Genomic DNA, 23,773 nt, shown 5'->3' with positions numbered 1-23,773 from the left:
GAAATGAGCAAAAATAACAGCATACTGTGCAAGTTGCTGTTTTGTGTTTTGCATAGTGCTTGCCTGGATGTAAGGTTATTGATCAGACCATGTTGGACGGAGATGACCAGAATGTTAAGGAGTTACTAAAAACCCGGATTCACCCAGATTCTATTATGTTGTGATCAGTGCGGTTTTTAACTTCCCTTTTAAGGTCGGATGAAGCAGTTTTATTGGCAGAAGTTTGTAACACTGAGGTTGAAAAAGAAAGTGAATTTCATTTTCTGTTTGGCACATCAGCTGAACCTCCCGGGTTGTTGGAACAGTGTGTTGTGGAAGCTGTAAAGAAGCATTGATAATCTAAGGAAACAAACATCAAGGCCTTCATAGCACTACTTTGATTTGTGGCTTTAGTAAAATTTCAATATTGTTTCCATTCAGTTCTATAAAACCTCCTAAATGTGCATTCAGTTTTCCAACAAGCAGACAGAACAACATTTTTTATGGAACAGTTGCGGTGGATAAGGACATCATTTGCTTCCCTTATCCAATAACTTGTAAAACCACCATTAGCAACAATAACCCTCAGTAGTTATTTTTCATTGCCATATCATTCACATACTCTACTTCCAACAAATTCAGGCTGCTTGAGGTATGATAAACACATTTTGGCCCGCACTGCCCACACATATAGCTTTCAACATCCATTTGAATAAAGTGACTCCTGTCTTTTAAAGGGGCAGTGTCATGTAAAATCAACTCTTTTAAGCTTTACATCGTGTTATAATTTTATTTCTTCATCAGAAGACATACATGGAGTGTTGCCTTGATTTGTGGCTGAGCAATGTGCAAAAATAACAGCATACTGTGCATAGGTTATTGATCTCATACATGATTGAGAAACCCTTTAATCTCCATGGCAACAGTTCAGCTGTGCAAAACGCCTGGGTGGACCTAGCCCCTCCTTTGAGGACAAAACTCCTCCTCGGAGCTACGGTTTCCGAGCTTCCGTCTCACAGAGCAGCCGTTTTCCCATGACTCCTACCCAGATCCTTCAGACTAGCCACCAACAATTAGCAAACACCTGGTGGAACTGCACATCTACTGAGCTCATTTTAGGAGCCACTTCTCAGTGCAATACTGGTAGAAACGTTGGTAAAGGGTTAACAGAGGAGCCATACTGTGATAACTTCCTGAAGATGGAGTTTCAGAAAGAGTAGTTACTTGATTATCATGCAAAATGGCACTACATGCCTGGAAAACACATAATACATTTAAAGCTCGGGAAGTCCTAGCTAAACCTGTTCCATCTGCTGGGCACATTCAGGACAGCAGGGAAATCAAAGAGACACACATCAGTTGCCCGTGCAGTCCAGGCAGCAGAAAATGATTCAAATGAGCTACAGTGTTTCCCACTTGTTGCTAAACTGGTAATGATCTCAATGACACACTAGCAGGTGTGTCATTGTGGATGAGTATACATATTCATGTCCCTCTTTCCTTTTGGGAAGCTCATCATCAGCTACATGGATGACAAAACAAGAAGAGGCGATTATAACAAATGAGGCTGCGCAGATCGATTCAGGTGATAATATCTGTTCTGCGTTCAGAATGGGTCCAGCTGCGGCTGCTGGTCAAAGGGATGGCCAGGGAAACGCCGTTGTTTGTCTTTCATGGGTTTTCATTGATCCCAGCTTTGAATAAAGGAATGATGAATGCGATTCATCTCCTATGTGACTGTGTTTTTCATATAAAATTCAGATCTGGTCTGTTGCAGTCTGCTACCCATATTTTCACTAAATTGTTGTTTGATTACAAACTACCACTTCTTTTGCCATGAACATCAAAGTGAATAAGTATTTTTTGTTTAGTAAAAGCTGATTAAAAACTACATTAATTCAGAAATTCTCAATCATTTTGAGTTTGTGTTCCAGTAAGTGCTGTTCCCCTGGTTGGTGTGCAGCCATGACACAAAGCCTCATGTGAATAATATTGAAATAGACAATATCTGTCATTTTACAATACTTAGTCAGGATCAATCACTTATGCCTGTGTAAAATACATAGTTTCTATGAACATATTTTTTATTTGACTTTTTCAGCTATTTAAAAATATATTGTAGCTGTTTGAATTATTCAGATGCAAAATTGACAAGTGGCCAACAGGACCTTGGCAGGGTCTTCCAGACTCTACAAATAACCCAGAGCAATGCAAATAATTTAGTTTGGATTTTTTTTAGTAAAAAAAAAAAGGAGGAATTTTGACGTTTCCCACAATTCAGTATTTCACCTGAGGGAGAGAAATTGTCAGAACAATCGGAGCTTTCTGCAGGAACATCTGGCTTGTAGAAACACAGCAGATCAACACCGATCTGACAGCCAAACATGCATCAAGCTGACACAAATACAGAAATCAATTGAAAAAAAACTTTGCATTGCAAGTGTTTCTTCTTTCTTCTTTTTCTTTTTAAAGATTTCTGCCTGTTGCATAAGTTATGTTTCCAATTTTTTTCATGGTGATGCCTCAATATTTGTAAGTAGACAACACATTCAAACAGAAACCAGCATAACGTCTCACTTCCCATTGAATTCTCATAATGACCAAGAATGTTTCAGAAACGTTAAGCTATGATTAGGTCTGATGAAAGTGTTAGATTAGGGAGGACACAACAGCTTTATATTTGTCAAACTGAATCTGTGAATCCCTTCTGACTGTTACATGAGGCCATCAAGTGAGGAAGATTCTAGTCCCATCAGGATGATGAATCCAGCTGTTCTGTGACAAACAGAGGTTTGCTAGATATAGAAATAACTTCACTGTCATCTGTTCAGAAAAGAAGACTGGGCAACTAAATTTGTACTCCATGAGCTTCTTCAACACCATTTAAAAATCACGCAAATTAAGAATCATAAATAAAAAACAACAACAAAAAACCCCAGTTTCATCATATGCATTAAAAATTACACAAAAACCTCCATCATATTGAGTTTAAAAGCCTGATAACCTGGGGATAAAAATGTATTTTTTAACACTGTTGCATGGTCAGGGAGAAAGTTTGGAAAATGTTTAAAGCAAAGTTAAGTTAAAATACAAAATCTTCAGCTTTAAACGAAATTGAAAAAGAAAACTATTAAGAAATGTCAAAGAAATGCCCACTTAAACCAGACAATGAGAACATTAATCAGAAAACCTTATTTAAAAAAAACAACCAAATTATTTCTGTTTATTTGCATCTTTTAATGGATTTATTGTGTAAAAACAGCTTATGTTGTTAAATGTTTTCCAACATTTTTGCCAGATTATCATTTAGAAGTACCTCATATAATCTGCATAATGAGCCATCTTAAAAATCTGATTAATTGATTAATCATCAGAATAATAGATAGATTAATTGATCAGTAAAATAGTCTAAGTTGCAGCTCTTCTTAGTACCACATGCAGGGCAGTGGATGATTATTTTATTTTTATTGTTTTTGTTGTTCTGTTTTTTGTTTTTTATGGACCATATTTGTGGCTGAATAAATATGATTGTTTGATTGATTAGTAGAGTGGTGAACTAAATGGGAAAAATATATCAAAATACTTGGCTGAGCCACTTTAGGGGATCACCATGCTTTCAGGATTGTAATATTGTTTCATTTTGAAGAGTATATACCATGTCTTTATTCAACATCTTGGAAATGTTTGCGCTACAGATACATTTAACCAGCTATAGGCTAAAATATTGCATCTCTACAGTTTTAAATTGCTTTTTTTTGTTTCTTCCTTTCTGTAACACCTGTACTCAAGCTTAGCCTGCATGAAACTCGAGTTACCAGGCACAGAGTCTGTGGTACTTATGTCTTTTCACGCAGCAGATGTGGCTTTCACAGCTCTGAAACGTCGGCATGTTGAGCAGGATCTGTGACTGAAGTCCTCCCCCACCCAAACAACACCACACTGAGCCTCCAGTTAAAGTAATTAACTCACCTTTTACTGCTCTTTTAGACGAAACTGAGCAATAATTGGGTATTATCTTCTTCTTTTTTTAATTGTTGCAAGTGCTGCACCTGTCTAAAAGCATTTGCCTTCCTCCACTCATTAATTCAGCTTTTTTTCTCCCCTCTTTCAATTCCTCATCCAGCTGTAAGTCAAGTTGTTGCTGCTTTAAATTTTGATGTCAAAGCACATTTGATTCATGTCAAGCATGTAAACCTTAGTTAAAAGGCGGATTTATTATTTCAATATGTTCGGAGTATAATTGTTGTCGTTGAAAGTAACACTGGGAGTGAAGCGGCTCCTCCAGCTCCCATCTGTATTCATTCTGCACTCGGTCCTGACTGAGTCAGCCAGCTTTCTCTGCCATAATAATCAAAACCCATTTGATGTGATTACTGTGGCGTGAAGCGGAAGAACCAAGACGGCTGAAAGCACATTTTATTCCATATGTCAGAATAACAGGAGTAAATAGATTCCACCTTTTTATTATTTCTACAAATTTCCAGCAGCCTGCTGGTTTGTCCGTCAGAGCTGCTCTCTGGGTGACAGCTGAAGGCTTCAGTGAGACTTCAGATGACGCTGACGTTTTCAGCCACGAATGAGGTCAACACGTTGTTGAACCTTCACCTCTTATGGAGAAAGCCCTGAAGAGATGAGATACACTGGGCAAAACAATTTTTTTTTCTTTCACAGTTATATGGTACTGTCAGTGTTGATTTTACAGTTAAAAATGGTGCAGAAGTCAATGTTCTACTGTGAAAGAAAAATGTTGTATATGTCTTTCATTTCATGGTGCAATCAACTATGTTCATTTCAGTTGTTAAAAACAACTGAAATATAGCATGTTTTTTCAGTTGTTAAAAACATGCTATATACATATATGTATGTATATATATATATACATATATATATATATTGAAATTGGGTCTCTGTCTTTTTTTTTTTTTTTTTTTAAACTCCTTTTGTGTCTAAAATTCCACCTTCAGGAAGTTCTCACAACATGGCTCCTCTATTAACCATTTAACAACATTTTTGCCAGATTACTATTTAGAAGTAGCTCATATAATGAGGTCAATAGATGTGTAGTTCCATGAGGGGTTTGCTAATTGCTTCTAGCTAGTCTGAAGGAGCTGAGTTGGGGGGAAAGCTGCTCTGTGTTGCAGACGCTCAGAAGTTTGGAAAATACAGCTCAAAGGAGGAGCTGCACCTCAAAGGGGGGCTAGGCCCACCCAGGAGTTTTGCACAGCTAAATGGTTGCCATGGAGATGAAAGGGTTTCTCAAATATGTATGTAAGAATTAAGGCAACACTCAAGGTATGAACTGTTAACATTATAACATAATGTGAAGCTCAAAAAAGTTGATTTTACATAATACTGCCTTAACTTATGGGGGGAAAAGTTTTATTTTCCTAAAACGAACAGGAAAATAGTCTATAAAATGAATGTACAATGTAAAATGTATAAACTGCAGTTTTCACCAATTAATTTATTTACAAGAACTGGTAGATATACTGATTTCTTTCCTTTCTTTTTTTTTGCAATGTAAGAGTAAAGAATAGAAGATTTTTGTGAGGGGAAACAGAAGATGGTGTGCTCCATGTTAAAGATAGTTAAACACAGCAAAGAAAGAAAGAAAGTGAGAGACAAAGTTTGGTGTGATAGAGGTAAAACACACACACTGAAAGATTTACTCGGCAAAAATAACTCCTACACACTTTCGCCTGAGCCTGCACTTGAGGATTTAAGAGAAAGAGAACCGAGCCGCAGTCTTATATTTTTGTCTCAGTGTAACTTTCTCCATTTTCTGGTCTCTGCCACCTTACTTTCACCATCCTCTATTTATGTATTCTCTCTGCTCAGTGCCTAAAATAATCCCACTAAAAGTTTAAAGAATATGGACCTCTGGAGGAATAAATGGTACATCATATACTGGTATGACTATTGAATATGACATGCAAACATCAAGTCTTCTAACCTTGAAATCTCAGTTTGTTATTGAGAGCATTTTGTTACATTGTGTGTATTTTATTGGAATTTCATGTGACAGATTAAGATAAAAGTAGAGCTTGATTATGAAATGGAAGGAAAATTATGTTTTTTTTAAATATATATGTCTACGTATTGTTTGATAAATACATTAGTAAACTTTGGAAAGTGCATTTCTATGTTATGGAAAGCAGGAAGAAGGCCAAAGTTGCATGAAATCCACATGAAGTCCTTTCTTTAAAGCCAATTTGAACAAAACTTCTCTGGGCCAAAACTGAACCTTTCATATTTTCCTAGGAAAATAGCATTCTCAGGGTCACCCATTACAACGCCACAGCATCAGCAGGGACAAGGAAGCTGGTCAGAGTTGAGAAGCTGACAGATTTAACTAAATCCAGCCAATCCCAGAAGAAATTATTAATATTATTATCTTTAAAGGTTGACTTTTAAAAGCCTAAGTGGGGCCTGGGTTGGTGAATAAGCCATTAGTTAGAAGTCAATGGTTTTCTTTTAAAAGCAGCATTCAGGTTTTATGCACCACAAATCTGGGACAAATTTGCACCACAAATCACCACAAAACGTCCAGAAAACGGAAAAACAGCCGAAACACTCAGTTCCTTTTAATCCAGGCTAGACTCCCACCTGTTTAGAGTTGCATTTGATGCATAAGAACTATAATATTGATCAACATATTTGATGTATATTTTCTTGATGATGGCTTTTGATAAAATATAATGTGTATTGCTTATTTCATAATTCACAACTGATGTTTTTATGCTATAAAGCACTTTGAACTGCCTTGTTGCTGATGTGTGCACTCCAAATAAACTTGACTTTGAATCCAACATTGTTGTTTAAATTGTCCCTGTTCAAATACATTTGAAATACATTTAAGAACACTGTGACTGTCAAAGACTTGGACCTTGTGTTGAAGTTCACTTTCCGGCAAGAGAACAACACTAAACATGGATCCAAAAATCATGTGCTGGGCCAGTCAAAGTTGTTTGTTTTTTTTTTCCCAAAATCCAATTGATAATATGTTATAAGATCTAAATCACAGCTGTTTACAGATGTTCTCTATCCAGGCTGATGGAGCTTGGTGGTGTGCAGCCCTGCAAATATCACCTGGCAACACTGAGACAAACTGGACAACAACAACATGCACTCATAGGCTGAGACCCGAGGTCAACTTAGAAACCAGGACATCTTTGGAGAAGCCAGGATGCAAGATGAAAACGCTGAGACTCCTTGTACTCCAGCGCACCACTGACAACAAAAACTTTACAGATATTTTCTGTCCAAGGACAAAATGTCCTAGTGGAGAAAATGTAAAATCCAGCTCTAACTAGTACTTTTATTTAGTAGTTTTCCATTTGAACTCGAACTGTTTATGTCCCCATGAGGATTTATGAAGTAACTTCAGATAAATCTAAATTGTGTTGCCTAGAAACAGGTAACCAGTTTCCTCTTTGTTTAATAACTTCAAATTAAATCCACTGACAATTTCAATGGCTGTGGTTCATGTTTGCCTCATCACCATCACGCTGGAAGAGACTGAGCCAAAAAGAAAATGAATCAGCCGGGCTGAAATATTTAAATTACTCAAGCAAAAATGATGGCTTTAAAATGTTATTCTCAGTTTCTACAAATCTCAGACCAACTTGTATATTTCTAGGTCTGTCACAAACCTCCATAGATTTTCATTTTGAGTTGAGTTGAAGCTGAGGATTCTGACTGCGGCTCATGTTTGGTGGACAAAACGTTTGTTTCTGCTTTTCTGCTGTTGTGTTGGCAGAGATGAACCACAGAAAGGAAACGCTGACAGTCATGTTCTGCCTCCATTCACAATGGGCTTCCTGCAAGTCTCCATCAAGAGATAAAATAAGTGAATGAAAGCTTGCCAAGCATGTGCAGCATATTAATGGCTTTGATTTGAAACGTAGGAGCCACTGCACTGAGAGAGAAAAAAGGCTCTGATTGCTCATTTTTCTCACCGAAGACCTCCTCCCTTCCATTCATGAAAAGTGCCACGTTTCACACAGTCTGATGTACTGTAGCATTTTAAACCATCTGTTCTGACTTTGAAAAAAACAAAAACAAAAAAAAAAATATATATATATATATATAACAAATATATATGTATATATATATATATCTATATATATATATACATCAGCACACCTACAGGTGAAACTATATGTTCACATTGACTAGAAACAAACACATAACCTTTTGTTTCTCCCCATCTGACATCTACTTAAGATCAAATTAATCTTCTTCTGTTTTAAATCAGTTAAAATTGCCAAAACAATTAAATTGTTTTAAGTCTTAGAACAGGAAAGAGAATTTTACAGAATTTTGTATTAGTCTTTTTAAAGTCAGAGATTTACATACACTAACGTTATTTTTTGTTTAATTTTAAGAGACTAGTAGTTTCAGTACTACTGATTAAAAGTAAACTTATTGATGAAGATTCAACACTTTTCAGTCAAATCTATGCTATCGTGAAACCCTGATGTCAGTGCTTCCAAATTTAGACACATGCCATGTCACATGAAAGAGTAAAATAGCTGCGTGAATGCTATGCTAACAAGTAAAGTGCTAATGTCAACAAACCACCACCATGTTTGAAAACCTGTGTGCTGTTTTTACTGAAATGTTGTTCACCAGATGTAACAGGACGCACAAAAGGATCCCAAAAATCAGATTATTTTAGCTATCATTTCTTTTTACTGACAGCTGTACTGAATAGCTTAATAATCTTTAATCATTGTCAATCAAAGTTTGACCCATTGGGCAAAAAAGCAAAAGCAAAGGTTCACTGTAACAAATTTTCTTGTTAGTTTGCTTTCATTGATAATCTCCTGGATGAGATTAGATTGCTCAAAGCTAGCACGCCGTGACAAGGCAAAGCAGAAAAACATCACTGGATAAGTTTCCTTGGCGAAAGCCTTTGCTTGCAACAGATCTACAGGGACTTTGGCAATGAGCTTTGAGGAATAGTTCCTCCTCCACAAAGAGGCGCATTAATCTCAACCATGTGGGAGAGGAATGAATCAAACGCAGCGTGTTTTCACGGAGCGCAGAAAGTGAAGGCCACAGCCTGTTGGCTCAAACAGTCACAAACAAACACACACATAAGTCAGACAAAGACCTGATAGCGTGTGTTAACTTCTTCACCCACACTAATGACATCTGAGGAGGTGTGTTAATATGTCATCAGCCTCTATTTATGTTCACCTGAATTACATGAGGAGACGCAGACATAACTTCCACTCGCTCTCTATATGTTGACAACTGAAGGCCATTGAAGAGAGTGAAAATCCTGCTGGAAAATATATTGAATGACAAAAAAGGACATTTATATAACATTACAAACTAATAAGTCACACAAATAAGAATAATTCAAAGGCATAAGTTGTGTGTGTGTGTGTGTGTGTGTGTGTGTGTGCGTGTGTGTGCGTGTGTGTGTGTGTGTGTGTATTAGAGTGTGTGTTGAAGTTCTGTCACAGCCTTTCATGATAAGAATGCTCAAAGCAGCTGATCACATCCCAGCTTCCAGGATGAAGAATGATTGCAGCTGCAGGGCTCCGATCTGTTAGGGCCATTTACAAGCTCTTGTTAACTTACAATTGTGCAGAGAGAGAGAGAGAGAAAAAGAAACGTTATGAATTATTAATGCACTGGCTGCCTGGGAGTAAAAAAATCGCAAAAAAGGAAGATCCTAAACTCTTCCAGCACAGCCTCCAACTCATGTTTGTTTCCAAACAAGCTTGTAACAAAATACAGCCAGGAGAAAATTGCTTCCAATGATCCTTAATGTATTCTCAAATGAAACTAAGCCCTGAAGACTTAAAGAAAATGGCCAGTAAATGACACCATCCGGATAAGAGTGGAGGGGGCAGGAGGACTGCTGTGGGCTTTTATTATATGTCCTCAGAAGTTTGTCCTGGTTTGAAAATGTTTGTTTCCTTTAGACGCTCAAACTTCTCTCACGAGCGCCGCCTGAGAGTTTAGACCGAGTGTTTGTGAATATGTGTGAATGAAAGTGGGTCAAAGAAAAACTGGTCAGGATGTTTAAGAACTACCCAAGAGCCTCGCCTTCCACAAACTAGAAGCTGGAATATGCACTGAAAGAAAAAAAAATTTATTTGAACAAACCTAGAAAATAATGTAATTTGTTACAGGTAATTTTATTAGTTTTGTTCCAGCTATAATTCTAAAATCGGAATTGTAGCTCGAGCAAACCTTTTCAAGCCATCATCAAACTAAAACCACCTGACACCTCAGTTCAGCCCATGAATGGAGGTTGTGTTTATTCTGGACTTCTGTGTCCAGAATAAACTTGTGGACATGAAATTCTGAACTGCCGTCTTAATCCAGGGAGTGAGTTAAAAGTGGGGTCGTAGTTTGATCAATTTTGTAGAGTTCTACACATACACTTGATCATGAAACAAAGGCTTTTGATGAGGTAGAATAAGTAATTATTCATGTTCAATAATTAAATTCTGTTCACACTTGGAGGGGAATTTGGTACATTTAGGAAGATCTTTGCCTAAATGAATTCCTCTGCTTGGTGCAACTACAGCTGAACCTCTAAAGCTGTGATCTCTGGGTAGTTTTACTGCATCTGAATTATTATTATTATTATTATTATTATTATTATTATTATTATTAATGGGGGGAAAAGAACAAAATAAAGTGATTAACAATTTTAGAAACTCATTGCCTAAATGAATTCCTCTGCTTGGTGCAACTACAGCTGAACCTCTAAAGCTGTGATCTCTGGGTAGTTTTACTGCATCTGAATTATTATTATTATTATTATTATTATTATTATTATTGATAAAAATGGGGGGAAAAGAACAAAATAAAGTGATTAACAATTTTAGAAACTCACATTCTGTCTTGTTTGACTGACTGGTCAAACATCTCTCATACGTTGGTCATAGGAAACTGCATTTATGTAGAATATGTAGAATATATTTTTTTGTGGAAATTCAATTCTTCCAACACTTCTTTTTCAAAGACACTTTCTAGGTGAATAATTCTAGGAAAAGTGTCTTGGCTTCGTTGTTTTTCCCTGATGCTAGCTTCCGCATGTGTCCGTTTGTGTTGGGGCGTTTTTAATAGCAGCAGCAGTCTGCAGTGTGAGCCGCATCGAGCTGTGTAAGAGAAAACCTTCAGTCCTTGATCCATGAAAGCCAGGCCGCTCTGCAAGGCCACCTCTTTAGCCCTGGCTTTGTGTTCAGCATACAGAGGCTGTTAATGATGCTGCTGCTGCTGGAACAGCAGCAGCATCAGGAGGAGGTGAGAACATGTTCCTTTCTTCTCTTTTCAACACAATAATTTCCACGTTTTTAAAGGAAGAACTGCAAAGCAGAATCTGAACAGCTTGGTGTGGTCAGTTCTTGAAACACCCTGAATGTAAATGTGATGATGGGTTAATGCATCCTGGAAAATGGAGTTTGAGGAGGGGGGGAGATAATCAACTAGCAGCAGAAATGTACCTTGGGAAATATTTGTTCTCTTTAAACTTTTCCACATTTTTGTAAGTTGCAACTGCAAACTACAATCTATGTAGATGATTCTGTGTTAATCATTTGCCAAGTAACCAACAAGCTGCAGCTGTACTGTCACTGTGTCACACTGTGTGTGAGACAGAAGCATGAAGTGCCGTGATTTGCCAAGAGCTGACATAAATTGTGTGTGTGTGTGTGTGTGTGTTGGGGGAAATTGATTTCACATCAGTTCGAAAGGCTAATGAATAGATTCATAAACACAAAAACGAAGGACATTATATCCATTAATTCAGGGTCGGCACAAGGCAATGCGAGCTAAGTGGCTGCTAAGGGCCCCCACGCCACCAGGGGCCCCCCAAGAGCACCAAACTAGCATGATAGACAAATATACATATATTTTAAACAACACTGAACATTGCAAACTAAATGCTATTGCACATAGAAAAACAATTTATGTATTTTTAAAAAGAATAAATACTAATAATTAATCTATTCCTGTTTTGGCTGCTGCCACTGTAGGGGAAAAATAAGTTATTAAATTTAGTGTTTATCAGCTGATATTACTCTTAGTTTTTTAAAAATGGCACACTTAAATACTACTCTGCATTTCAAAATCCAAATGATTTTTTTTATTTTTTTACTTCATTTCTTGTGTAAGCTTAAAATAAATAGTCGTAATAGCACTGGTATAATATATGCTAATTACAAATGATGATAATTAGATAGAGTAGCTTAGGAATTCTAAATCATCTGGTGTTGACATGTTGGTAAAAGAAAAAAAGATGGTTAGGGCCCCAAAAAGGCTTGGACCGGCCCTGGCTAGATTTATAAACTCACAATATAGTTCCATAATTAATTATTGCATTTATTTATTTATGTATTTATTTGTTTGTTTATTCCAGTTAACCAAAAATGCTTTCTCAATTTCAGTTTAAGTTATTTCGCTGGTTTTAGTTATCTAACCTTGCAACTTAAATGTTTTATTAATGATGCATTAAAGTCAAAAGATTTTGAGGGGACACTTTAAAAACCACCTCTTTTATTTTCGGTTGATGACCTCTGGCAGGCGCTCTGCCTGCTTCGCGCGGCGGGTTAGTTGGTGATTCCCTGCGCACCGTGGCTGAGCTGCGCGCCTCGCCCCTTCAGCACCATGACGCTGAGATCACATCGGGAGGGCGGTGCAGAGGAGAGGAAGAGACAGAGAGAGAAAGAAAAAAAGGAGAGAGAGGAGGCTACGTGTTGCTGCGCAGCAACAGATAGAAAGAAGACCCAGAGAGGAACACAGAGAGGAATTCCCCACTGCTCAAACAGAAGCGGCTGTCAGGGCGTATCAGTCCTGTTCTTCTTTTTCTCTTTCTTTTTTCTTTTTTGGCTCCCAGAATTCACAGAAATAAATCTACAGCCTACCTGTAGCTGGAGGCGCTGCAAGCCCCTCCCAAATCCCACCCCCCCATCCTATGAATGAAGGATGTGAGAACCGACGGCTGCAACAGCAGCAGCAGCAGCAAGCCTCCGGGTGCATTCAGACACTTAAAGGAGTAGATAGTGTTCTCTGTCTGGAGGCAACACTCTCTTTAACAGCGGATCCTCTGGAACGGTGTCGCCCTCTTTCTGTTCGGTAGAAACTGGAATCAGTTCGGAGCTCGGAGGACAAAGGTCCAGAGGTTGCCCTCTGACTGCGATGAGCCGCCGCTAAACATGAAGAGTGTTTCAGAGAAATCGGTGAATTGATCGACCGTTTGAAGTAAGTTCTCTTTGTTTGAACAAGCTACAGAAACAAGCAGCTCTTCTGTGTCTTTTGGAATAGAGGCTTGGAAAGCAATGCGTTAGTTTAGGTATCTAAGTATGGAAACAGCTAATTAAAGCATCAAAGCCTTGTCATTGCGGGCAGTTGAACTAACTTATGCTTTCTTCTTGTCTGCCAATGTGTCTTCTTCGTCAATGTGTTTGGTCTGCCACTGTCTCTCTTTTGTCTCTTCCTTTCATCCTTTCATTTTGTGCGCCCCGCATCTGTGTGTGTGTGTGTGTGCGTGTGTGTGTGTGTGTGTGCGCGTGTGTGTGTGTGTGTGTGTGCACGCGCGCGTGAGTGTGTGTGTCTTTCCCTCTTTAAAGGCATGACAGGTCAGGTCCTTAGGGACACGACCGCCGGGGCTCCCATGGACGACAACGCGGGCATCCGCATCAACGTGGGCGGCTTCAAGAAGCGTCTCCAGTCGGACACGCTCTCCCGCTTCCCCGAGACCAGGCTGGCTCGCCTCCTCCAGTGCCAGTCCAAGGAGTCCATCCTGGAGCTGTGCGACGACTACGACGACGCGGAGAAAGAGTTTTACTTCGATAGGAACCCCGCTCTCTTCCCGTACGTGCTCAACTTCTACAACACGGGGCGACTGCACGTCATGGCCGAGCTGTGCATCTTCTCCTTCAGCCAGGAGATCGAGTACTGGGGCATCAACGAGTTCTTCATCGACTCCTGCTGCAGCAGCGCCTACCACTGCAGGAAGATGGACCAGGACAGGGACGACTGGGACGACAGGAGCGACGAGGGAAGCACCACGTCGTCATTCGACGAGCTGCTGGAGTTCTACAACGACGCCACCAAGTTCGACAAGCAGCTGCTCGGGAGCGCGCGCAGGCGCGTCTGGTTGATGCTGGACAACCCCGGGTACTCCGTGGCCAGCCGCATCATCAGCATCCTGTCCATCCTGGTGGTGCTGGGCTCGATTGCCACGATGTGCATGAACAGCATGAGCGAGTTCAGCGTGCTGGACAGCAGGGGGGAGCCCACGGAAGACCCGCGCTTTGAGACGGTGGAGCACTTCGGCATCGGATGGTTCACGCTGGAGCTTGTGACCCGGTTCGCGGTGGCCCCCGACCTGCTGCACTTCTTCGACCACCCGCTGAACGTCATAGACCTGGTCTCCATACTGCCGTTTTACCTGACGCTCCTCATCAACCTGGTGGTGGAGAGCAGCCCGGCGCTCGCCAACCTGGGCCGCGTGGCGCAGGTCCTGCGACTCATGCGAATTTTCCGCATCCTGAAGCTGGCCCGCCACTCCACCGGCCTGCGGTCCCTGGGGGCCACCCTCAGGAACAGCTACAAGGAGGTCGGCCTGCTGCTCCTCTACCTGGCCGTCGGCGTGTCGTTCTTCTCCGTCATGGCCTACACGGTGGAGAAAGAGGACAGCGAGGACCTGTCCACCATCCCCGCCTGCTGGTGGTGGGCCACCGTCAGCATGACCACCGTGGGCTACGGAGACGTGGTGCCCGTCTCCATACCGGGCAAACTGACCGCCTCGGCCTGCATCCTGGCCGGCATCCTGGTCGTTGTGCTTCCGATCACGCTCATCTTCAACAAGTTCTCCCTTTTCTACAAGAGACAGAAGCAGCTGGAGATCGCAATGAGAAGCTGCGACTTCGACGAGGGCATCAAGGAGGTCCCCTCCGTCAACCTGAGGAACTACTACGCGCACAAGGTGAAGTCTCTCATGGCCAGCTTGTCGAACATGAGCCGGAGTTCTCCGAGTGAACAGAGTCTGAATGAGTCGTTACAGTGAAGCTCGGCTCGGAGCTGTCCGGGGTGCTGACACCCGCTGGAGGAGGAGTTGCCTCTCTGTAGCTCAGTGCAATAACGTGTCAATGTGTGTGTGTGTGTGTGTGTGTGTGTGTGTGTCAGTTCCGGTGAGACAATATAAAGATCACGTGCACTTTCTAAAGGAGCAACTCGGTTTTGTTTTAAGTGGGGTTCTGTGAAGAAGTGATCAGTAACTATTGTGGTGGAAAGATTTCACGTCACAGTGAGTCTGTGGAAAAAAGGAAATCCTCAGAGCCACTGAAGGCTGACAGGAAGTCACGTTTTATTATTTCAAAAATAACTTGACCCTCAAAATGTTCATGTCTTTGAAAATCAACACTGTTTCGTCGCTTTTTGTTTTTCTGCATTCAGTCTGTCTCTGAAAGCAGAGCTGGAAATGAGTATTATGGTTTTCGCTTTGGTACTTAGAGAGAGAAGCTGTAATATTTTCTCCATGTTAAATATTCAAACACAGCATGATCACAACTTGGCATTTTGCAGCACAGATGTGACGTGCATAAAAGTGGGATATGGCAATGAAGACTCTTAAACACAGGCTTAAAAAATATATGATTATATGACAAATAAAGCAAATTTTTACAAACCAGTGCACTTGATCTGTGCGAGATTGTTCCAAAGAAAACAAACTGCAGTGATTTAGTTTATGTGCGTGAAAGCAGCACACACTGCAGCACACACTGCACACAGCCTCCCACTGGCCTCCTTATCTGTAACTCCGTTCCTGACAACACTGATGCATTCTCAAGATCTGTCTGTTATCTGAGGAACCAGGTCTTCCTCAGACATTTGCTCATATTTTGCTATGGCTATATTGAGCCATAGCAAAATATGGGTGACATAGGCGGTTCCAGACAGGGGCCAAATGAGAACAAAAGACAGTAAACCAATTTCTTATGACCACATGCACTGACAGGGAAACGGTGACTAACTGGTCCCTTGAATGAATTTCATTTTCTACTTTCACAGTTTTACTTTAACAGTGAATTAAAAATGAAGGTGTTGCAGCTTCAGCTTCAGCTGCATTAGAATAAGGTCACAGTTTTCAACTGCAAATAGCTCTCTGACTCTCACTTGATTAGGCTTATATTACGGCCCCATTTTTGTTTTATTTGGTTTATTCTTTTGTTCTGTGCCCTTTATGAAGCAACAATGTCTTCCCCGGGTTTAGAACCGACACTTCTCCTCCAAACATTCCAAACTCTGCTTTTGACTTGGACACAGACCTGCTTCACTTCCTAACTAATGGACCTGAGGTGACCTAATACAAAGATGTGAGCAAAGTTATTCACGAGTGATTTTAATAACATTTCTAGTTTAATTGAAACTCAGCAATTGTGAAATTTGTCTGGTTCTGTATTAGCAGAACATAGACAAAGGTTTGCGCACATTTGTAAAGGAAGCTCAGCTGGTGATGTTTTAGGTTTGTTCTCTTTTCAGAGTTCCCAGCTGAAAATAAAACAAGATCAAGAAAGATCAAGTATAAGGAGGGGCAGGCAAATAATACACAGCTGTAGCCGTTTATATAGAAATTTTCTGTTGAAGTTGTTTTAAATTGATAAACAATTTAAAATAGAACTTCCTGCCTGATCTGCTGTTAACCTTTCACTCTGAGAACTTTTTTCTTTCCTAAAACCTCACTGTGGTTTGCTATCATTCTACTGGTAAAAAAAAAAAAAAAAAAAAAAAAAAACTGCAAGTGATCATATCTTCACCGGGCCTCAGTTGAAGTGATTCAAAGTTTCCCCTGAAGGCCTCTTCATCAAAGTAGGCCAATCAGATCACACCAAAACTGATACTCCTGTTTGTGTTGTCTACAGTCTTAGTGGTCGTGAGGGCGTCAGTGTCACAGCGTCACACTGTTATCCACCATTCAGCTGCACTTGTTCTGACGATAAAAAAAAGAAACAAAAAGAAAATGTCCACATGAACCCCCTGGTGTTTCTCCAGTTGAAGGTAACTTGATGTGTAAATGTGGTGTTGCAACAGTTCTTCAGATGTTTGGTCGAAACGAAATAACAAATTAAAAGAAAACTCCTGTTACATTTCCCTGTTTCATTAATGTCCAGAGCAGGAAGCAGCTCCCTTCTTTTACAGTCACACATGTAAAAGTGTTTAGCGATGACTGACTGACAGCATCTTCAACATACTGACAGCCACACCAGCAACCGCTCAGAAGTGACATGTTGATTAAATTCCTCTTGAGGGAATTTGCCAGGATTTATTATTATTATTATTTTTTTTTTTTGCTGCAACATTACATTAGAGTCCGTAAAAGCTATTTTGGAGCTTTATCTTTTTACTTTGCGTCAGCAAAACTATTAATCTGCTACCACTGTTTAAGTTATTCCACTTTACGTCAGAATTAAAGATGTGATAAAAAACTGTTATTTTTTAGCTGTAAAAAAAAGACAATATGGGCAGTGAACTTTAGGACTACATTGCAGGATTTCACAAAAAAAGGAAAAAGAAAAGTAAACTCTGCTTCTGTTTCTTTGGTTTGATTTAATCAGAAAAGCAACATAAATCAATTTGATCATCTGACATTCAGACTGGGACAGATTTGGAGCTGGGTTGGCCAGAGTTTGGCTCAGAATCATTACAGGTCTATTTGTGTTGAGTTATTGACAGAAAACTTTGATGAAACTCACAAATCATTTTAATAAAACCCAGAAAGCAGAATATATGGGCAACTTTTTCACAAAATTCAAAATAATCAATGATCCTCAATATTGAATTCTGACCACTCTGGTACTTCTTCACAAACTTTATTATTGCAAAATTTTCAAGAAATGCATGCAGTCCTCTGTATGTATGACACAAACCTTAAAATAGGAGTCTAGTTAACAACAAACACAGGGACAGTTGATTTCTACCTTGATTATATGTATCTATAGGATATGATTTTGTCTGTTTATATAGTAAGCTCTGAATAGCAGCTGCAAGAAGAACACATGACTGAATAGTTGAATAGTTTAAGTTACTCTTTTGTCTAAAGATTGTAATTTTTAGATCTAAATATCAGATCTAAAAAAAATAATCATTTATTTCCAGTTTTAAGCTGGATGGGAAATATTTGCTTATTTCCTATACTTCATTCTCTTTCATCTTAAAGAGAATGAAGTTCTGGTTCTGGTTCATTGCAGCCCTACCAGGAGTTCCTACAGCAGCTGCTCTCAATATTCAACAAAGCGCTGACTAACTGGCATTGATTTCAGTTTAAAGGATAAAGAGGCAATTTCTACAAGTAGCTTGCAGCACTAAAAAGAGTCAATATTTTTTTTCTTTTGGCATTTCATAATTTAACCTGGGTTAGCTTCACTGACTTCCCATTGAGACCTACTTCTACTTTGCAGAGCATGTGATTTTAAAATATAATCTACTGACGCTACAAGAAAAATCTTCTGATTAATGCTGCAGATTCTGGAACAAACATCCGTATTTATCTGCTGTTCTCTCATCTTTAATAAGTTCATTGAAACCTGTTAATTTTTTTCCCCTCATGTAAAACAGTTTCTTGCAGTCTCAATTTGCAAACACAAATCTTCATGAAAGAAAAAAAAGACGTCAGGCTTGAAAGAACACAACATAATATTACAGTTAGGTTTAAATAATCACAGAAAAACAAAGCACAACAGCAATTTTCTGTCTTTCATTTTACTTCGAAGGTCATCCTGAGCTCTTCTTCAGTCCTAATGAGAAAATGATGGCGTTCCAAGAATGTTTTCCACACGTTTCCGGTGAGCTCGCCTCAATTGGGATTTTCCCTTAGAGTCCAATTAAATCTGCCTCCGTTTGTTTACTTCTAAACCTTTAAAGATTTCCCTCCTGGGAGAAAATCCATCGCACTGCTGCAGAGCCGGACCGCCTCGGAAACTCAGTTATTGATTGTAAACGAGTTCACAGTGACGACCGGCGACATTTCACCAAATCAGGGCAGAGAAACAATGTGTGTCCATTTTCAGTCTCACATAGAAGAAAAATGAGGTAGAAATGACAGATTTTTGTGTGTTGTCACTTAGGTCCAAATATTCTTACAATTTCTAAGTGTGTATGTGCAGGGGCGGTCCTAGGCTGTTGGTGGCCTGGGTGAACAACATTCAACATCCCCCTCCCCTCCTGCTCCTCTCTCTGTTTTTTCAAACAATCGGATGATTTAAATGTCCAATTGCCAGCACTGGCACAATGAAAATGTATTTTATCATCTTATTTGTAAAAATGTGGAGGTGTGATGAAGCACACTTTTACAGAGACTGAAGGCAATGTGGTTGCTTTTAGTATTAAAAATCACTCAGGTATTTGATGTGTAAAAGAAAGGCAGGTCTTCCTAAACTCATTTCACCACAGACTCCAGCTAAAGCCACGACACGACGGGCAGAATATTCATCTTCCCCTGGTATGATCACAATCATCCACCCTTAAATTAAAGTTCATCACGCATGGAAAGAAAAGAGAGAGCAACATCAGTTAAGCTCCTTTAATCTGTAATCCCTCACGTGTGTTCATCAAAGGTTTCAGAGGTGCGCTTGATATTGATGGGTAATTATCAAAGCGCAGAAGAACGTTCTGATGAAGTGCCTGTTGCTGAAACAGAGGCGTCCTATAGAAGTTCAACGTAAGTTTATGTGGTTTATTTTTCATTAGGTGTGAACAAAGACAAGCAGAAGCAGCACAAAAACAATCCTAAAAATGTGGGAAGAAAAGCATAATTATTAACAGAAGGTGGATGGGGAATAAACTAAGCAGTATTTTTTCTGTCCTACTGTGTGTATGCGCACGCGCGCGCACGCGCGCGCGCGTGTGTGTGTGTGTGTGTGTGTGTGTGTGTGTGTGTGTGAAAGTACTTTACACAAACGCAGCAGACAGTGTGTCTAATGGGGAACTTATTAAAGCTGGCAGCACAGGCGTCATCTCCAGTCTGCTCTGTATTGGTGATTTAAACTCTGTTACTAAGCAGGCGTTCCGTGTTGTTGCACATTACCATCTGCTGCCATGCCTTCACTTTAAACAGAGTGGGAAGATTGGATCCTTTCAACGGCCTCGTCTATTTCTCTCCCTGGCACTTTTTTTTTTTTGATATCTTCCCACCGTGTTTCATCTCCAGAAATAGTCGTCACAGAGATCACGGCGTCGCTAATTATCACACGTGAATCTCATACCAACACAGAACGCAGGTAATGCAGAGAAAACTAGATAGATTCCAGACCAGGAGCAGAAAAATTTAAATAAAACCCATGGTTGACGTTTTTAAATACACCAAACTATAACTTTTAAACTATTACAGCTCATATGAAGCTCATTTGCTGCCCCAGGTTTTGCTTTTTTTTCGCCACTAATCTTCATCTATACCCGGCTTTATTAATCAGACAATTAGACAACAGCATTATAAGTTTTCTTCCTGATAATCCAGTGGCTACTTATTTTGGATATATCAGACAATTATATTCATTTCATATAATTATGTTTGTCTATATCCATTTAAAAATGTGAAAGGCATAAATTTGATCTTTTAAATACTGGCTGGGTTTTGCGAGGATTGGGTTACAATAAGATTACTGGAATACAAAAGAGTTCAGCAGCTTCACTGGGCTTATTGTCAAACTGAAGTACCTTCAGTTTGACAATCAGAAATTCTAAAAACAATGCAGAGCTGTCATTAGCTGTTAACTGGGAAGTTCAGAGTTTCTCCCTTGACAACAATTTGCATAAATTAGACATATGAGCAATATTTATCCATATAATTCAGCCGTAGTGGAGGAGAGAAAATAACATAACTGCAAGCACAACCAGCTTAATTTGCATGAATCATTTTCTATTTCACTGTGTAGAAAAATACTCTTATATGCATTTCAAACTAAAAGATGATTTAACACTCCTTAAAAATCGCAGTTTCAAGATATTCAGTTTTTTTTTTCTTTAGCCAACTACTTAAATAAAACCAGGGCAATAAAAGCATATTTTTCCTTGGATTATAATTGAAACAACTATTATTGTAATCAAACCGTGAAGTAACCACGTTGTGTTTAAATGCTAGTCTGTAAAACTGTGTTTGGCCTTGTTCCAGAACCTCCCAGCAGCCATTTAAATATTGATGAACTGCAGAGATTGTGGACAAATTGTGACATTAATGCATCTTCATTTTAAAACATCCAATCCTTCTGCTTAAGTTACTCGTCCTTAGATGCAGATGGTTTTGGATCTGACTCAAAGCCGTTAAAAAAAATAAAATAAAATAATGGATATTATTGGCAATCTCTCCCAGATTTTAATAAAATAAAAAACAAGTCAGTTTAGATTCCCTGAAAGGAAGGTCAATGTATTTTTAGTCAACATCCAACAAGAAGTATTGTGGTTTGTATGGATGTTAAATAAGGAGTACAGAGAGCAAAACGCTTCAGTTCCACAAGTCTGTTTGTTTTTAACAGAACCTTTTCACTCTGAAAGAACTTAAACTAAATGCAACCTTAAGAAATTAATAACTGTGTGTCATTTAATTTCAGCATTCAGTGAAGGCCTCACAGGTTTATGACTTTACCAAGACGAAGGATCACAGCAGGAAGATCCAGAGGGAAGTTATGGAGGAGTTTAATACAGGGTTAGGTCTTAAAAACAAGACTGTAACGTTCAATCAATCATGCAAAAATATAAAATGTATGGCACATCTACAGGACATCCACCTAACCATGCCAGTGGAAGCATCACATGGTGGGTTAGTGTCGCTTCAGCTCAGAAACAGGAGTGGTTCTGATTTGATGAGAAGATAATGGGTGGAAGTAAAACCTGCAGAAAAACTGAGACGGTGGAGGAAGGACGGCAACACTAAAACATACCAACAACGCATTGGTTTAGGTTAAAACACACACATCTGGTAAAACGACCCAGTCAAAGTCCAGACTTAAATCCAACTGAGAAACTCTGGCACAACTTGAAAACTGACCACAGATGGTGGTCAGTTTTCAAGTTGACTCACCTTATGGGATTTTACAAAGAATGGGAATAATTTTCAGTTGAACTACAACATAAAATCCTCTATAAAATACAGCGAAGTGTTCAGCTCTACTGTGACAAAACATGAAAATGCTGGAGGGAAACGAGGAGCTCAGACTTTGCTGCAAGCACAAATAACAGACAGACTCAGACTGGATGGATTACTGCCCTGAGATCAGGGCTGCAGGGTTTGAGTAAAGAAGACAGGCACAATAACACATATTTTACCCAACATCAAAGTGAGTAAAAATGTGTGTGTGTGTGTGTCAGTAAGATGTGTTTTTTGTGGTTGTATTTTTGCGTGCAAATGCATGTTAAGGGGATTTATGGAGCGTGGAGCAAGTGTGTGTGTGTAAATGTGCGTCATCTCTTCTGCGTGGAATCAATTTTCTCAAGGATGTGCCAAGGACACTGGTGCAGAGTTTAATTTGGAGAAGTCAGAGAATATTATTATTATTTTTTTTTTTCTGAGCGCTCCGGGTCCAGCTGAGTCCAGCAGGATGACGTCAGAAAATACAACAAGGTCCTTAGTTTTGAAAAACCTGGACAGAAAAGAAACGGAAACAGCAGCAATGTGTGGAACAGCTGAAGGTGGATGGCTGCAGCAGCAGTCACCTGCTCTTTGGGTGGAAGAACACCAACTGTGAAGTGATGCGCGTCAATGTTTAGAAATGTTTTGACTTCATTCGAATGAAACAGGGGGAAAAAGATAAATAATTTCTGGATCACAACCAGACGCCGGCTGTTAGCAGGATGTGTCATCACATCCAACACACTCTCTATGTCAGGAGGATGAAACTGATTTCCTGGAAGATGCAGGGGTTGTGTAAACACACTGGGAGACATGATGGGAGCATAATCACACAATGAGTCTATTTCTGCTACTGAGAAGTCCCACTCTTCTTGGCTGATCACCCCTCTCTTCCTCCATCGATCTCCCTGAATCATCAGCTCACTAAAACACTCAGCGCCACAATCATCCTCTATAGTTCTGGGGCATAGTTATAATAGGCAAATTTGTCATAATTGAGGTAAAATAACTTGCCTGTTGTTAATTGGCTCTGAGATCCACCTGGTGTTAAAATCCTGTCCCCCGGCCCCGCTGCAGGGGGACGGCCCTCCAAATGAAACTGATTAAAGAAGGAAACCAAGCCTCATCATGGCTCTCTGCATCCACAACGTGTCTTCTATTTGATCTAAATTCAGAAGTCAGCAGAGGCAATTTGCATTCAAAGGCAAAGTTAAAGCTGCAGCGTTTAACTTTTAAGTGTCACCAATTCCTGATAGCGTATGAGACAGATAATGTGTGAAAAGATTGACCTCCTCCAGCTCCTCTCTGAGACACAATTGGCGTTTGAAGAAATGCACTGCTCCCGAGCAAAAACAGCCAATCAGAGAGAGGAGGAGGGTCTTAGTGCTGCCAATCAATCTCATGTACTTGCTGCTACATGTGCTGAGAAACAACTCAAAGTTACAGGAAAACCATTTATATGCCGTTATCGTTGGCTATCCTAACTAGCCTTAGCATTCTCAACATGTTCTGCTAGCTGTAGCAGAGAGAAAGACATAGTTGACAGCACTAAGCCCCGCCTCCTGGCTCTGATTGGTTGATTCTAGTTAGCACTGGGAGAAGGCAGAGAACCAGGATTTTTTTTTCCAAGATTTTCTGTCTCATTCTGTGAGGACACGGTGACAGTTATAACAAATATGTTTAATTATATATATATATATA

General features: G+C 39.7%; 1 protein-coding gene across 3 annotated transcripts; it reads left to right on the top strand.

The window, feature by feature from the left end:
• The first annotated feature begins 12,548 nt into the window (after positions 1-12,548).
• kcns2 (potassium voltage-gated channel modifier subfamily S member 2) lies at positions 12,549-17,099 on the top strand. Of its 3 annotated transcripts, none has more exons than XM_016670672.1 (2): positions 12,549-13,494; positions 13,535-17,099. In XM_016670672.1, exons 1-2 carry the CDS (start codon positions 13,369-13,371, stop codon positions 15,017-15,019), a joined length of 1,611 nt encoding a protein of 536 aa, XP_016526158.1. In that variant the 5' UTR covers positions 12,549-13,368; the 3' UTR covers positions 15,020-17,099. The 3 variants fall into 3 exon arrangements, with proteins under 3 accessions (XP_016526158.1, XP_007550543.1, XP_016526159.1); XM_007550481.2 differs by having other exon boundaries at positions 12,550-13,209; positions 13,578-17,099; XM_016670673.1 differs by having other exon boundaries at positions 13,361-13,498; positions 13,541-17,099.
• The last annotated feature ends 6,674 nt before the right edge of the window (positions 17,100-23,773 follow it).

This window comes from Poecilia formosa, unplaced genomic scaffold, assembly GCF_000485575.1.
Source record: "Poecilia formosa unplaced genomic scaffold, Poecilia_formosa-5.1.2 Scaffold36, whole genome shotgun sequence".
Taxonomy (NCBI): Eukaryota; Metazoa; Chordata; class Actinopteri; order Cyprinodontiformes; family Poeciliidae; genus Poecilia; species Poecilia formosa.
This window is presented reverse-complemented; position numbering and strand designations above follow the sequence as displayed.